At 39.3% G+C, this 16,634-nt stretch overlaps 1 protein-coding gene across 1 annotated transcript; it reads right to left on the bottom strand.

The window, feature by feature from the left end:
• Positions 1–9,314: 9,314 nt before the first annotated feature.
• tunar (TCL1 upstream neural differentiation-associated RNA) lies at positions 9,315–15,632 on the bottom strand. Its single transcript, XM_070919722.1, has 2 exons — positions 15,597–15,632; positions 9,315–9,500 (listed from the first exon to the last, which is right to left on the bottom strand). The coding sequence occupies exons 1-2, from the start codon at positions 15,630–15,632 to the stop codon at positions 9,315–9,317; spliced, it is 222 nt and encodes a 73-aa protein (XP_070775823.1).
• Between the last annotated feature and the right edge of the window lie 1,002 nt (positions 15,633–16,634).

The raw sequence follows: 16,634 nt of genomic DNA, 5'->3' as shown, positions 1-16,634 counted from the left end.
CCTAGGTCTCTCGACTTTATAAAACCTTCTCAAAATCGACCGGATGAACAGCTGAAGGCTTCGAGATTTTCAGATTGTAACACATAAATAAAGCATCCTTTTTGAAGGTTTAACTTTTAACTAAAGGCTATTGTTAATAAATCATTTACTAATGCTATATAATTCTATTGTTAATACATTATTTACTAATGCATTATAACTGTTATTAGCTGTCACTAAGAACAACTCAAGGTGTGTCAGGTTGTGAAAATATCTCACATTATCCTCCTCCAGCTTGATTTTTCACAATCTGGCAACTGTAAAGTTGTCATTTATGGCTTATAACTGATCTATAAAGCAATAGTAAATGATCTATTAGTCCATACAACTTATACCTTTATAAAGGGTGCCTTTATAAAGTGGGACCAAATTATTATGTAGTGAAAATATAATAGTATTGTAGTTGTCTATTTATAATGCAGTTATGTGTTGTTTTGAAGAGCAAAATCATACGCTAAATACGTCTACCACTACTCTTATTGTAAGTGAGCACATATGTTGTCCTCTATTTTCATGTGAAGACATCGCATCAGTGCAGAAATCATACAAACATAAGATTCCTCAAACAGCAGGAATGAGGGAATGTACATTCAGCAACTGTGCGGCGAGTGTGTGCCACCTCAACAACTGGACTGATTGAAGTGCACTGGGGTGTTTCAGCCCTTGAATACGACTGTGTCTGGTCGCTGGCTTTTTTTTCTGCTTAAACCTCCCGTCTACCCGCCTTAATCATTTGGCCAGGGAGTCATCCATTCCCCTCCTCTGGGTACAAATCAGACTCAAAGTGAGAAGTACAGTAAGAGCAAAACCCATTCTGCTGAGCTTATCCACTACAGTCTAAGTAGTTAGCGAGCATTGATTTCACACCAGATCAAATCTATCTTGTACTTTCTAACCAGCAGTCTTTGCAGTTTAATGCTGGAGTTTCAATGCAAAAAAAAAGAAAAAAGAAAAGGAAGTTTAATTTGAGTCCGTAGTCTCTCATACACACAGTGCTCATAAAGAGACATTTCACCATAATAGTCTAGTTTTCCAGAAGCCCAATGCTCTGCACTCTATCGATCAGCTCAGCAGTCTTTGTTTAGACAACAGTGACAGATACTGAGGGCTGAGTCGTCCAGTCTCAGCTTGAGACATCACAGCTGCTCCCCCCACCCCACCCCCCACTTCTCCTCTGCCCATTAAAAAAACTACTTGCTGTGATCTGTCCTTTCCCATGCAGACATCCATTTCTTTATCTTTACCCCAAAGTTTGTCGTGTATAGTAAAATCATTCAATGACACGACTCAGATTTGACATATTTTATTAGTTGTGATTCATTGTTAGCTCATAAATAATGACATAGATTGTTATATTCTGTCAATATAAACCCTAAAACTTGCAGCACAGTAAGCTGAGAACGCAGCGTGATCTCCAAACCACAAGTGAAAATCTTCCAACTTACTGTAAGACTTTCCAGTCGGCTAACACAATGCTTAGGGAGATCAGCCTGGATTTAAAAAGCAAAACTTCGGCTGACGGTTGACAAGAGAGCTGCTTAATCATGCCGCTCTGTAACACCAAGACCCTAAGTAAATATTAACATAATTAATCATAGTCAGCATATCACTTGTGGTCAAAGGGCTGCGCTGAAATTAATGTAAACAGTTTTCTTAGGGGGATTTCAACACCTGAATGGAGCAGAATATGTTAAAGCCAAGGTCAGTTTACCCTGAGCACAGATGTTTAACCTCCTTGTAAGGAGAAAATGCTTGATTTAGTGATTACTGTTTGCTAATTTCATGTCATAATGGTTTCACAACATTATATTTTCATAATCTATGGCTGGAAAAACTACATTTTTAAATACTTGTAAATGAGAAATACAGTTTAGTGTCTTACCAAAATAAAATACCAAATAGAGGCTCGTAAAGTTTTATATTCCGCTCACTGTGTTGATAATGATGACCCACTTTCTAAGGTAAAGATGACTACAAAGCATGTTTGCTCTGTCAAGTGAGCATCCTTGGCTTGTGTCCTAAATGCAAGACAAACTGCTTTGAAGCATCTTCTCCTTCTAATGACTTTCTCTTCCTCGTCTTGTCTGCTGCTAATAAAGCAGTGAGAGTGTGTGTTCAAGTGTGTGTATTAGGTGAAGAGGAGATGGATATGTGGGTGTGTTGCTTGCATGTGTTTTATGATCTTAATACAAGCATAATGATACGAGAATAAGTTTGGTTCTCACATAGTGAGGGGGAAACTAATGACTTTTCTTTCTCATTATTCTCTGCTGGTCAGGTTTCAGCTTCTAGTTTTTCAAATTGTGCAAAGATGGGAGACAGGTAAATTATTCACATCAAAGTTGTGCTGAAATGAATATTCTCCTCACTTTTTGTGTAAGGAAATATAAACTATAATGATACTTCTAACACCTCTGGATGGGTGTTTCCTACAGCAGCAGTTGACTTCTAGGAGATATGCTACTTAGTGGAACATGTCATAGATGTTATTTTCCCTTTTCAACAAGCCCACATAGTGCTGGTTATCGTTAGCAATTTAAGGCACATGTCCCTTCACAACACTGACCATTTGGGAGGACCCATCTAGATGTGTTCATTGAATGTACGAACAAATCTTTAATACTGAATCTTCAGTGGCTGCTGAGCTTTTAGCTCCGAGTTGTGTTCTGAACTGAATGTAACAGCAGGAATCAGCAACAGACTGAAGACAGACCGTCTGACGTGTTATGACCAGTCATGCATTCGCTTAGCTTAGAAAACAAGAGAACCAACTACATAGTTAGACACTACAAATAACTAGTAGTGGGGGGGGGTAAATACAGCATAGTGTCGTGATATTTTGCGTGGCAATATTTTATCAATACATGGACGCCAAATATCGATCTTATAAATGATTAATATTGCAAATACAAGGTTGCTGAAGGGGCTGCATAACTTTTTTGTACAAGTTGCATTGTTCGAAATACCTGTAATAGTACAGTAACAGTTAAGTTGGACTATGTAGACAGTTCAGCTGCATGCAACATTTATGAAAGTGTTGGTCAGTCTGTCTGCTTGAGAATCCCATTTTGCTGCAATAAAAATGATATATGACATATTATCTTATTAGATAAAACTGATGTTGACAAAGTTTTCCTTTGGGGATATAATTTGCATGAAAAAGGTAATAAATTGCAGCATATCGCAAAATGTTTAAAATCACAATATCATTGTATCGTGACTTGAGTATTGTGATTATATCGTATCGTGGGGCCCCTGGTGATTCCCACCCCTTCTAACTACCCACCACTTGGTAAGAGGAGGCTAGCCTAGCTTGCCAACTAACATGTAGGTTTATGATACGGAGTGCTCAAATCACAGAGAGCACTAAGCTAACAATGCCGGTTAACTGCTTGTTTGGCTGTTGCAACTGAAGTGGCATTATGAACTATTTCTAGTGTCCGTCCACACAGATAACGTTACAGCAAACAACACCATCAGTCAATATTAAAAATTCATGCCCAGTGGATAACTGGCACTGATTTCATTGCGGTAATTAATTTTATTTCAGTTCGACTTTAAGAAAGGGGGGAACCATACCACCCTGCTCAAATCCTTTGAGAAGTATCACCACTGCACCTCCTGTACCTTGCTAATCCTCTTCACCTCGCCAGTACAATAAGATCCCCTCTGTGGATCCCGAACATTTTGTGTTGTCTTAAGCGGCCATCTTGGCCGAAGGGTTGATCTCCAGCATAACACAGACCGAAAACATTTCCTATGCAACAAAAAAAAACATTTGTAATCTCTAACAGTCGAGCTGAACCTGACAGTTTCACACTTTCCTCTCTCAAGTTTTACATTTATATCAGGATTTGTCACAGCTTTCAAGCCCGTTTCCCGATTTTGATCACAGGATTTATTTCTCTGCATGAATAAATGTGAAGAAAGGCAGCTGGATATGTGCACCCTTTGTGACAGGAAATCTATATAGGACACATCTGTTGGGGAAATCCTCTCAGATCTCTAATTGAGGGAGGACTTTGGATTCAAGGATGTCACGACATCGAGACTCTGGAGTGAACTCTGACCTGGTTAGAAAACGTGTTTTCTGATTGTCTTCAAGCTTTTGACTGAGAGCACAGAAGGTTATTTGAAAGGTCTAATCTTGTCTCTTTTCTCAATTTCTATTTGAGTGTGTCAGGAGGAGGAACTGTCAGGATAAACCAAGATGTGGCCTGTCAAGCTATGTCATCCTCACCTGAGATTTCACCCCTTGATGCCCCGCTCACATACACTTTTTATCTCTGCAGGGTTCATTATATCCCAGGAGCTATTTGATGATTAAGTGCTGTATCTGTCTCCTCTCTCCCATTTAACCTGCTTCAGCTTCAGTTAGTGGTTTTCCTACATTTCCCAGAATTCCATTTGACAACTTGTGCAATTGTGTGCATCCAGCTGTTGGACCTATATGTGTGTGTAGGAAAAGAAAACAAGTGGCCCAGGATTTCAAGGTATACTGCTTTGGTTAGAGAACTTATTTTACAGATGTGTATTTTGATGGTAACAACATATTTCATAATGCAAAATTTATATTTTAAAAGGTCCTTAGCTTTGTGTAATACTTTGCACATTACCTGTAGTTGTTGCTGTTTACCCTGGCAGAGTGATATGCTGCAGGTGATAAGAGAGTGAGGTGATATCCGTGATGATACAGGAAGTAAGCTGTCCCCCGTGCTTTTACTTCTACCCACAACCTGAAATTAGTTGTAATGCTTTAACTAGTTGGGGTCCCTTAAAATGTCTAAATAGTTAGCCATTTCTGGAAATACTCTTACTCATTTCTTTTCACTTTCATGTCTGTACGGTAAACATGAAGCTAGCAGCTAGCATTGATAGCCTTGTCTTGGCAAAAAAGTGAATAAGCATATTTTCCAAAATGTTGAACTATTCATTTTGTAATTTCGAAGAAAAAAAAAATCCACTTACATATGAAATGTATGTAGATGAAAAAAGGTTAAAACAACAAAAGGGATAAAATGATATTTAGTACCTCGCTACCCAACAGATTATGTCACACTGTCATGGTTTTACTTTTTGGTGCTGTTTATTATTTGTACAAGTGATATTGGAAAAAAAAAAGTGAGAGAGTGAGGTCTTGATGCAGCTGAGAGGTCTCAGAGGCACTGCAGAGGTGAACATCAGATAAAATGATCCTGGATCAGCTCTCTTCTCGCTGCTTTATAACTTATATAGTGCAAAGCTGCAGCCATGAAAGCACATTAAATTTTTTCATCTGATCAATGTTTATGTTTGGGGTTTTTTAGCGATAAATTATCTGTAGGTAGTGTTTTAAAAAGAATACAAACGCTATCAAATTCTTGTTTAGATTCTTACTCTCAACACACTGTTCTGATTTAATTACAGCAAAACTTGTTATTGCCAAAAACAGATTACACATTTGACCCTTTTCCCAGTCGAGTTGAATTATTTTCACACTGGGTGTGATCATGCGTGAAGGGAGGTGTTTTGTAATGAAATCATCTGTACTCTGTTGATATGATTATTGGGGGGAGAAAAAACAGTGAGTTTGTGTCCTACCCTGGAAACTATGCTTTGCAACGTGGCATTAAATTTTAATGTGCGCTGCTGCCACAGGTTGAATTGTTTCTTGAATAACAACAGAAGCAGCCTCACGATGCCAGCCATGAGTATGTCTTGTTGATTTGGTGGAGCTTGTGTGGTAGATGGATTAATCGCCCTTACAGCTTTTCTGTGAAACCATCGAAATGATGTCAGCTCAGCTAGATAGAGATGGAGCGTCTGCGTGGACAATCTGCTCGGTTGAATCATCCATCTGAGATGCACCACAATCTCCTGCGCATTGTTCACCAAGCATCTTTCAGCTTCAAAAGAGGGGGAATGATTTCGCAAGATGTGCTGGCTGGCTCCTGGATCCAGGTGAAACAATAGCTCAAAGCTGGCTTCGAGGCATGTGTGAATTTAAGCAGCTGGGGTTCCTCAAACAACACTGTTTTCTTGGTTCATTGCCTAATCTATTATATTTAAAGAAAAAGTGGCATCAAGCTGTTTTTTTTCTCCTCCAACAGGATTATTCCAGTATGTTACCAGTCACAGGGCACTCTTAATGGAGTGGGAAATTATTCTGACACATATATGACCTAAAAGATACAAACCCAAAGGAGGATAGAATAAAAATAAATTTGTTTAGGGCGATTTAGTGTCTGTGTCTTTGTCCTGCTAGCTTTGTGCTCCGACCGTTCTTCTCCATCCTTCAGCTTGATTTGCAGCCAGAAGGAGAAATATGTCGCGCAGGATGTAACGCTGTAGACTCTTTTAAGGTTTGGTTTCTTCCTCCATCTTCCTCTTCAAGGCTCTGTTGTAATCTCACACAGCTGTCAGACGCAGGAGAAAATAGATTTCAGTGCTATTGAGTGCCAATGGTTTTTTTTTTTTATCTCAGAATTCATGATGCTGAAGGAGTCAAAATTGATGTATATTGTATTTAATGAATGTAGCTGATGCTGATCTTTTGCATGAAACTGAATTTGTTACCATTGATCTCCATTCCTTTACGCCAAGACAGCACATCCCAATGATATCAGTTTCAAGATGTATTTATTTAATGGTTTTTTAACCAAACTGCAGGCTGAAAAACGTTTAACCCTTCCATTTTGTCACCCACAAGAGACAATTCAATGACTTTAAATAGATTTGGCATACACATAAATAAAACATAAGAATATGTTCAGATTACATAGCTTTAGGAAAGATAAGTAAACAATAAGGATAGAAGGAAGAACCAGCTTTTACATCAAATATGAATACATTCGGAAGACCTGTCCGTGTGCTTACTAGGCTTTCATTTTCCTTATTCTCTGAAACAAGTGGGAGAATCTCACCCAAGACAAAAATAAAATGGCTGACTTGTGGATCAGGACTTGTTCCACTCTCTTGGCTTTGTGACAGGTGGCCTTTATAAAGATACTCTCACTGGTTTGTGTTTCCCTTTCCTTCACCTCTCGACTGGTGAGGTTGAGACACTTTGATCTCAGGCACTTTCTGAAATCATGAGGTTGTTGACTGACGAACACAAACATAATGTAGCCTGTTGTCTATAGCCTTACATTCGTATTATTTATAGGCCTTTTCTCATTTCTTATAGTTTCTTTTTTTTAAAGGAATAGTTTGACATTTTGGGAAATGCGCTTATTCACTTTCTTACTGATAGTTAGATGAGAACATCAATATGAATCTCATATCTGTCTGTTTAAATATGAAGCTACAGCCAGGAGACGAATAACTTAGCATAAAGACTAGAAATAGGGGGAAATAACTATCCTGAGTCTGTCCAAAGGTACCAAATGCACCTACCAGCGCTTCTAAAGCTAACTATTTAAAGCGTTATAGTTATTAATTACTGAGATGTAAACAGAAGTTTAATTTGTACAAAAACTAAAGTTTAAAATCAATAAATTATGGTTTTACAAATGACGGCAATGACCTCTGGGAGTCTTGTTGTCACTATTAGGTTGCTAGGCAGCCAGCAGAGACTCCCAGAGCATTTCCCAAAATGTTGAACTATTCTATAATGCTCATTTTGCAGGCCTCTTGTACACAAATTAATGAAAAACAGAAAGTTCATCTCAGCTCAAACTGTCACATGACCCGACCTGATTCGATTTGTACAAGCTGAAACGTACTGTCCCAGATTCTGATCAACCTATAAATACAGAAATTATTTTTGACACACTTTCTGCTCATGTTTTACCCTCAAGTACAAAAATGTTGCCTTGTTTCCAGTCCTGGGTCAGATACAAGTTTGCCTGTTTGATCCTCTTTCATCTCCCAGAGAGATGAAGAGTAAGACGTTCAGTCTAGTCAATCAAAGACAAAAATGCCAAAAGTTACTCTAAAAGTTCCTGTTGAACATTCACAGTATTGTCCAGTGTGGGAAAACCCACACCCGTCTTACGCTACAGGAAAGGATCGAAATGAAGACAAAGTTGGCCCAGGTCTGGAAATAACTCAAATTCCACATTTCACAGAGTCACTATTTAAGAACTCGAAAGTTTTGCATGTTGTTTAAGACAAAAGCAGGGTACTCTTTATAAAATGACCCAATAAATGACCTTTCATCAATAAAAACAATATGACATTGGCATTGAATTATATGTATATACAATAAGTGATAACCTGATAATTTTATACATCATGGAAATAGCCATTTCCCCATGTTTTAAGGCATACAGTCATTATGCACAAGTCTAAGCTTTGAATCAAATATGTATAAACTGAGATCGATGCTGAAAAATGCAGGCTCTCGAGCTCAGTTATTCTATGTACACTTATGGGTGGACAGGTTGCGGTGTAATCATATTTTATCATCTTATTTCAGTGCTGATGAGCCTGAAGTGATGCATTAAAATCTTGAATAAATGATAATCAAGCCATTTTGTTCTAATCTGTCTGATCTTCCACCATTTTATGTCAAGTACAGTGTCAAGTGCACCCATTTATAGATAGCATTTCAGCACTTCAAACTGACTTAATGCCATTTAAAGACACAATTTTGTTTCAGTAAATGCACATTATATAACTTATAATTGTGTGAATGTAAAACACTGTCAGTTGATTTAGTCTCAAAGGAAATAAAACACCATCCGAAGTCAATTTATACAGAAAACAGTGAGAAATACAGTATAAATTCTTTAATATGTCTGTTTAAATCTTATATAAATGGTTGTATGTGTGTGTTTTACTGAGAGAATCTTTGAGAAAAAATAATAAACATCAATGCGGATACCTGTGTTTACCTTCTCTGTACATCTTCATCTTTTATCCCATGTCAGCAAATCAGATCATTCCTGTATTTCAGTTAATAAGAACATCTGAAAAATATTTTCCAAAAGCGTCCATGCTCTCTCTGCAGTCTTTCATGTCCCTGTGTTGGTAAAAGCTGCCTGCTTTTGAGCGTCTCTCCTTCAGCTTCATGCATTTATGTACAAGTCAGAAGTGACCAGGTATTCTTGATAATTCTACCTGTAAGGGGGACAGGAACAAGCCAGTTTCCCATAGTCTTAGTTGTTTGAAATGATGCAGGATGGATGCCATATGGCGATCACATAGTCTTAGATCCAGTTCGCCGCTGGGGAAGCTGGGCCTCTTCCTCGCTCCTCCCATCTTCGTCTCCAAATCAGTCAACATACTGTAGCTGCGACGGCACAGATGAGCTCTGATCTGCCCACTGATGAAGTACAATACGAGTTCGAGACCTACAAGGTGGTGTAGATGTAGACAAAGATGATGACTACCAAGTTGAGAATGGTCCCAATGATGCCCAACATGGCCAAGATGCTCTCCTCCTTACTTTCCTTGTCTTGGATTCCCTTTTCCTCATCACTGTGGAGAGTGTTTACCATTTTCCCTGGAAAAGTCTGCAGTTTTCGTCTCAGACCAATCTGGAGCGAGCAGATAAGAGAGAGAAAAGGAAAAACACATGTGTTGGTTACTGCAACTGGTTAATGTTTCCTTTGAAGATGGTCTTTGCACAGTGTATGGTGGACCACGATTATGGCAATAAAACAAAATTAAAATGTTTTCTGTTGGTGAGGCCATAAAATAATTCAATAGTAATTAACGTCGTATTTTTTCTTCTTTCATCACCATGCTAATATGTGTTTTAAGAAAATACTGTGAACGTTAAATGGATTACATTAAGATTACATTAAATTATCAGAACTGAGCTGTTTCAGGGACTGTTTTAACCATAAATACAAAACTGTTCTTAAATCTGTTAATCTGTTCCAGGGAACAGATTAACAGATTTAAGAGTCAGTGCTTGGGGTGAAACCAACAACAGCAGGGGTGTGTGATGCTTGTTGCTTTTTGCCAAGTTCAGAGGAAGCTTTTACTGTTTGTGAGTGAAAAATGCTTCGAAAGTTAATATGTTGTAATTCCATGTCCTATTTTGCCAAATATCTTGATTTATATGTGGAATTCTGCTACTTGTTTAGTATTTGTCTGGCTGATAAACACGAAACCATGTGAGTTGACCTTTTGGGCAGAGGATAACCACGGCAACACACACGCACACACACACACACACACACAAACACATTAGAAGACATCAAACTGTAAATGTATGGGGTCTAATGTATTGCTGTTTTCTGCATGTTGCACCAGGTTACCTATAAGCCTCCATAAAGCTATATTTTATTCAAAGATATGGAAAAGATTTTCCATCAAAAGTAAATTACTTTCCTCCGTTCCTTCAATAAAATATAGTCATCTCTTGAGTTTAAATGTGGAGAAAAAAGGAAGTCAGTGAACGCACGAGAGTCTGGAGCGGCTTAAACTGTCTCATTAATGTGAAATGAAGAATCAAACTACTGGATGGTTTAAATCAAGTTGCTTTCACAGGGTTAAACAGATTCAACACTTTAATTATCTTTCCTTTAATCCAGTTTTCGTGCAGTGCACTCAGTTTATTGTTAATTGATTAATTGATTATGCAGGAACTTTGGCCATTTCACAATCCAAACCAAAGTCATGGCTTGTACTATTCATGACGGGATGATCTATTTTTCCCACAACTTATTTTTTGGTGTGGTACGTCTGGATTCTGAAGGCTTTTTTTGTTAATTTTTTTTACAAAAATGGGAGACTAAACTATGAAAAGCACTTGAGAGGCTGGATAACTCAAACAGGTCGTATAATTCCCACAACTTTTGCTATAACAATAGGAATATTTTATTTTCTCTTGGTTATGGTAAATGGTTATTGCCACATTGACATTTATTTAAAAAAAACTTAGGGTGACCTGTGACACAGATAACCCATGTTTAACACTTACAGCACTAACATACCATACTTCATCTATTTTTCAGGTATTATGAATATGTTATAAAGCCTGCTGTAAGCTGTACACGCTGGATTTTTACTTTACATCAACTGTCATGCAAACATGGCTGTTTTGTTCATTTCGGCTTATTCTTATTGAGGTAACACTTGTTTTCAAGCATGAAGGGAACTTCTGGTTTTAACAGAATGAATGATAACAGTGAACTTCTAAAAACAGACCAACTCTTGACTTGATTGACACGCTGGACATCAGAGGAATAGCCTTGGCAGCTCTCTGAGGCCGGTGAGTGAAAAAAGACAGCAGAAATTCCTGCGCCAGACTCTTTTCAGCTGTGGTATTTCTTCAACTGTGGGACCTTTCAGGAGTGTGAGTGTGAATGTGTGTATTGATTTGTGTAGCCCGGGGTGGAGTATTAGAAACTAGCTGTATGTTTTCAGCCCGCAGGCGCAGCAGCTTTTGCAAGTTGGCATCCAAACACCCCTCAGGAGAAAGGCGCTCCTTTTGCGGGTCAATGGGTTTTATACGCCGACTAGCAACAGTAAAGCATGTAAGCTAATGCAGACTAAAAATAACAGGGAACTGTTCCTCTTAGTGAAAAAGCTTAGATGCGAGACAAACTACACTTTTCTGACTTTCAGCAAGAGTTTACAAAAAGACGTTACCTGAGGTACTACCTGGGTACGCATCGTGCCTTTAAGGCTGATGTACTTTATGAGAGAGGAACTGAATAATAAAAACAATCCTGAGCTGTCTTTTAATACTCACTCAGATGTATTCTGACAAAGTCAAATGATATTCAGCATTTATTTGCCTTGGCATCTGTATTGCTTTCTGTTTACACTGTGCTCTCTGAATTCACCTAAAAAGGAATCATCTATCCGAAAAGAGTATCCAAAAAATGTGACGTTGTCAACTCACATGATCACAGATTCAAGTAAAAAATGTGCCTTCTGAAACATTTTTTTTTCCTGATGATGAATCTGACTTCACACAGTTGTTTACAGTAATTAACTGTACTGTACTGTAATTAAAGCCCACATGATTATAGCTCTTTTGCAGGATTCCTTTGAAATAATTGAAATTTATGTAACCTTTTGAAGGAGCTCTGCCAAAGTGGAGATTTTTATGTCACCAGTGCAGCACTTCCCTTCCCTTTTCTTTGACTTACTGATTGTGTTCTCGGAGAGTTTGGCAGAGGAAAAAAAGGTCTTTGCAGAATTGATCACCTGCCAGGAGTCAGTTACACTACATCAAAGTCTAAGTGTTGTCTCGTGTAGAAGGAGAATCTGAAGGAGATGAAACTGACGCAGTTGATCTCAATAAGACAAAATTATTTTAATAACTTCAACCCAGTGCTGCAGAAGAAATGTAAGATTTTATGAGTCAATCATAGAAACTTCTAAAAGCAACACCATCAAGCAATGGCTTTTGTGTTTATGGATTACCTATAGGTTTATATAAAAGGCCTTTTGTACTGTAAAAGTCAAAGGCCTTTTGTTCGGGCCTGTTTATAAGGTTAGCAGCATCAAAGTGATTATCCTCTCTGAAAGACTTAACATCCCACACGGTGACTCTGAATGATGGCAGAGACCAATCATCGACATGCATTGTGTTCTTGACGTACATAAAAACCCCATCAGGCTCTGTTTCTGTGTTGAAGTGCGCCCTCCTCCTCTGATCTGTAACAATGGGCTTTGATTGCCTCTCCTGGGGAGCACCATAAACAGGGCTTCCCTCAACCTGAATGGAGATCTTTGTGTGGCGCGCTGGATGTGCCCTCATGCATGAAGATGCCTGCTTGCTGCTGATATAAACAGGCGCTCAGCAAAAAAAAAACATGGGGGGAAAAAAATGTGCCCGAGGATGTTGAGGAAGATGGAGGTGGACGAGGAGGAGCAGTGGTGGAAAGTAACTAAGTACATTTACTCAAATACTGTTTCGAGGTACTTTTAATTGAGTATTTCCATTGTATGCTACTTTATACTTCTACTGCACTACAATTCAGAGGGAAATATTGTACTTTTTACTCTTTTGTTACTCATTCATCTGACAGCTATAGTTAGTAGTTATTTTTCAAATTAAGTTTTTACATAAAAAACAATGATAAGCTTATAAAATGCACTGTTCAAAATGAAGCCAGTGGTTCCCAATGTATTTGGCTTGTGACCTCTTAAAAAAACAACTGTGTCTAGTTGAGGTCCCTTGTTATGTTTCAGCAGTTCCACCAAAGAGTGATTTACCCTCTAAACTCTTCAGATGGTTTCATTTAAATAACTGTTCAAACAATCAAATATTTCACAAAGAAACAGAGACTAGAGGAAAAATCCAATTCGAATCCGAATACAGATTTGTGTAGCAGAGCTTCATTTTTTCTTCTCTCCTCTCCCATTAATGATCTCACGACCCCTCAGATTTATCTTGTGACTGTGAAAGTGGGAAACCACTGGATTATATAGTAGTTAAAACCACCAGTAACCACCTCGACCAGTAAAATGCTACTCACACATCAATGCATCAGTATTAATGATCTGATAATGTAATTTAATAATAATAAATCTGTCACAGGGGACGTTTTACTGCAGAACAAGTACTTGGATACTTTAAGTAGATTTTACTGATAATACTTTTACTTAAGTAGGATTTTGAATGCAGGACTTTTTCTTGTAATGGAGTGCATTTACATGAATGTATTGGTACTTTTACTTAAGTATAGGATCTGAATACTTCCTCCAGGAGGGATGAGGAGGGATGATGGTGGTGGTGAAGGAGGGTCCAGGCTCCGCCAAAAACCTGGGTGCTGAGGAAACAGCTTCACCACCGAGTACAACTGTGCGTCACACAGCGAACCTTCTGGATGCCTTCCAGCGCCTCCTCATCCAGCGTCTCCAGTGTTCAACGGAGAGTGTTGTGTTTCAAGTGGCAGCCACTGCTGGCATCCTGCAAGGTGCCATAATCACTACCCACCCATAATGACTCCCTCTGTCTGTTTAACACTCAGGCCGGACAGCGTGTGGCAGGGATCAGAGCTGAAATATACTGACATAACGTGGTTTATGGAAGGATTATTAATCCAGTCAAGATACACAGTCTCCACTTGTCCACCTCTTATTGATTAGTCATTTGACTGTGTGCTATTCTGAGGTGAGGAGGATTTAGTTATCTCAGTATTGATTCCTGTTGTCACTCAAGAGCTTATTTCCAACGATTCCAACATTTTTACGTCTTAACTTTTCCCTCATGATTAATCATGAGCAGGTCTGTCGCTGTCAAGGCCACTCAGGATTCAAATGTAATGCATGTATGATCTCTGGATCAACAATTTCTCATTCAAAATGAAAAGCTTTTCTTTTACAAGGTGAGCTCACACCTGGCTCTTCACTCGTACAGCAACAGCCTGAAGCGTATTTGTATAATAAATAAAAAAAAGAGCAGACAACGAGAGAGAGAGAGAGAGAGAGAGAGAGAGAGAGAGAGAGAGAGAGAGAGGGAGGGAGGGAGAAAAGGGGGGCGATGCCATACCTGGGACAACAAATCCGGAGACTCCTGCTACACCTAACAGGAGCTAACATCCTCAGATCAGATCAGTGGAGAGTAAAACCTTTTGCCACTTGAATAATCCTGAGCATGTCAAAAGACTCCAGATGCTAACAGAGTCTGACAGGCAGAGTTGCTTTTGGCATTGTTATAAAATAGAATTAAAGCAAGCAGCTCCCAACCCCTCCCCAGTGTGTATGTACACACACACATGCACAGGTTGACGCCCATCACACACACGCTGACACACACATTCAGAGCATCACATACAGGAACATACAGTCTAGCAGCATATATGTAAAGAAATTTAAAAAAAGAACAGAAGAAGACTTTTAAAATCATGAGATTTCACAGATTTTAGTGAAATGAGATGAGATGCTGAGTTTGACCCATTTTCCATAACCTGTACTCATTGTTCTGTGAGTGAGAGGAAAGTGACAGATCTATTTTGTATCATGGAACATTTTTTTTACTGATCCCAAAAAAATCATGCTAAAGACCCGACAGAAAAGTTCAGACATGCAGGAAGTTACAGCTTCAATTGACGGACATGGAATTTAAATTTGCCAGAGAAGAAGGGTTGCATGTTATTACAAAAAAAGCATCCTGTGTATCATTTCCATAAGAGGAAAGTGCAGTAAGTCTTTCCAAAAAAAGGTTCACAGAAGCTTTGTTTCAAATTCATTTTAACGTCATTACACTTAAGAAAAACGACTGGTTGAGCCACAAACAAATTGTTCTATATACAAGAAGCTAAAGAGAGCCTTTCATTTAAGATTGTCATGCTGTTACATAAGAAGCATTTAAACACTGTGAACAACATGCATGAGGAGCAACTCCCAGTGGGCCATGTGGATGTGTGTTCTGGACAAATAACCACCACAGCTAATAGTATCTCTCAGAGTAAAGCAGGAGAGACAAAAAGGAGCATGGTTTGACTGTAAGGTAACGTTCAGGGATATCTGCTACCTTAATCAATGATTCATACAAAGACAACTGAGCCTGTAAATATCCCACATTTATAAAGAATACATCATGATGCATGTTAAATTCATAGCAACGCACACTATCATGACATTTAACAATGGTGAAAGATTCATTAAGTATTTGTTGACACATGATGATGAGTTTAATGACAGTGGTACTTTTAAAGACCTACCTTGCAAAGCATCAGGAATAACATAGCATTGGACATGCTGGAGGGGGACGCCTTTCCGTAGTGCACAGACATCCCTGGCAACTAAGGTGAAAGTCGACCCCTCTCATCCTTCGGCTGTGGAGGGGCACGGGCTCCAGAGAGGGATGGCGCGTCTTCCAGGCAGTCCAATTTTAGGGCTCTCGTTGGATGTCGTACCCTGCAGCGCTCCAGCGTCTCCTCCCCGAATTTCATCTCACTAGTGGCCAAGTTCGAGCAGCCTCCACTTTCTCCTCCTCAGCCTTGTGAGAGCTGAAACTGTGCTGCCCACCTCCTCTCGGCTCTTCTTCCTCTTTCTCTGTCTGTTTTGTTTGCCTCCCCACCTCTGCTTCTCTCTCCTCCTCTTCTTCTTCTTCTTCTTGTCTGTGTGGAAGGATGATGTCAAGTTGAAGAATGGAGTCAGTTGACGGGCAGATGGGGGTGGGAGGGTAACAAAGCTGTTTCATGTGTATATTTCCATCCTCCTTTGTCTTTATTCCGCAAAGCTTACAAAAAAATTCAGTCTTGTCTCCCCTGCCAAGACTATCAGCCCTTATTAAAGGCTCATCTCCTCTACCAAACTTTTATACTGCTCAGCAATGTAAAACATGTTTTGCTGATGTCTTTAAATGTTTCACACTGAAATAAAAAGGAAAAAAAGGCACCCCTGCTGAAGTGGCTTCCCCTGCTTGCTCTATATGATGTGTAGGCTAACCTAACATACCTTTTCTTGCGCTCCAGTGGCGGAGCGTGTCTCCCTAACTAACTGAGCAGAGCGTGAACGCTGGACGGCTGCAAGAAAGAGAGGGGGAGAGAGCGAGAGAGGGAGAGAGAGAGAGAGGGATGCTGTAAAGGAACCCGTCGCCTCACACTGACGCTGTCGTGGTTGCTTTTGCTCCACAGGCAAGAGGTATCCCCTGCTCCCTCTCTCCCGTGCATGTTAATGCACCCTGGGTTGCCTGGCAACGGACTCAGGGGAGTCACACAGAGCCTGACAACAAGAAGCATTTGTGACAGAGGCCA

Source organism: Enoplosus armatus, chromosome 15, assembly GCF_043641665.1.
Source record: "Enoplosus armatus isolate fEnoArm2 chromosome 15, fEnoArm2.hap1, whole genome shotgun sequence".
NCBI lineage: Eukaryota > Metazoa > Chordata > Actinopteri > Centrarchiformes > Enoplosidae > Enoplosus > Enoplosus armatus.
The sequence above is the reverse complement of the archived record's forward strand: the minus strand, read 5'-3'. Positions and strand labels throughout refer to the sequence as shown.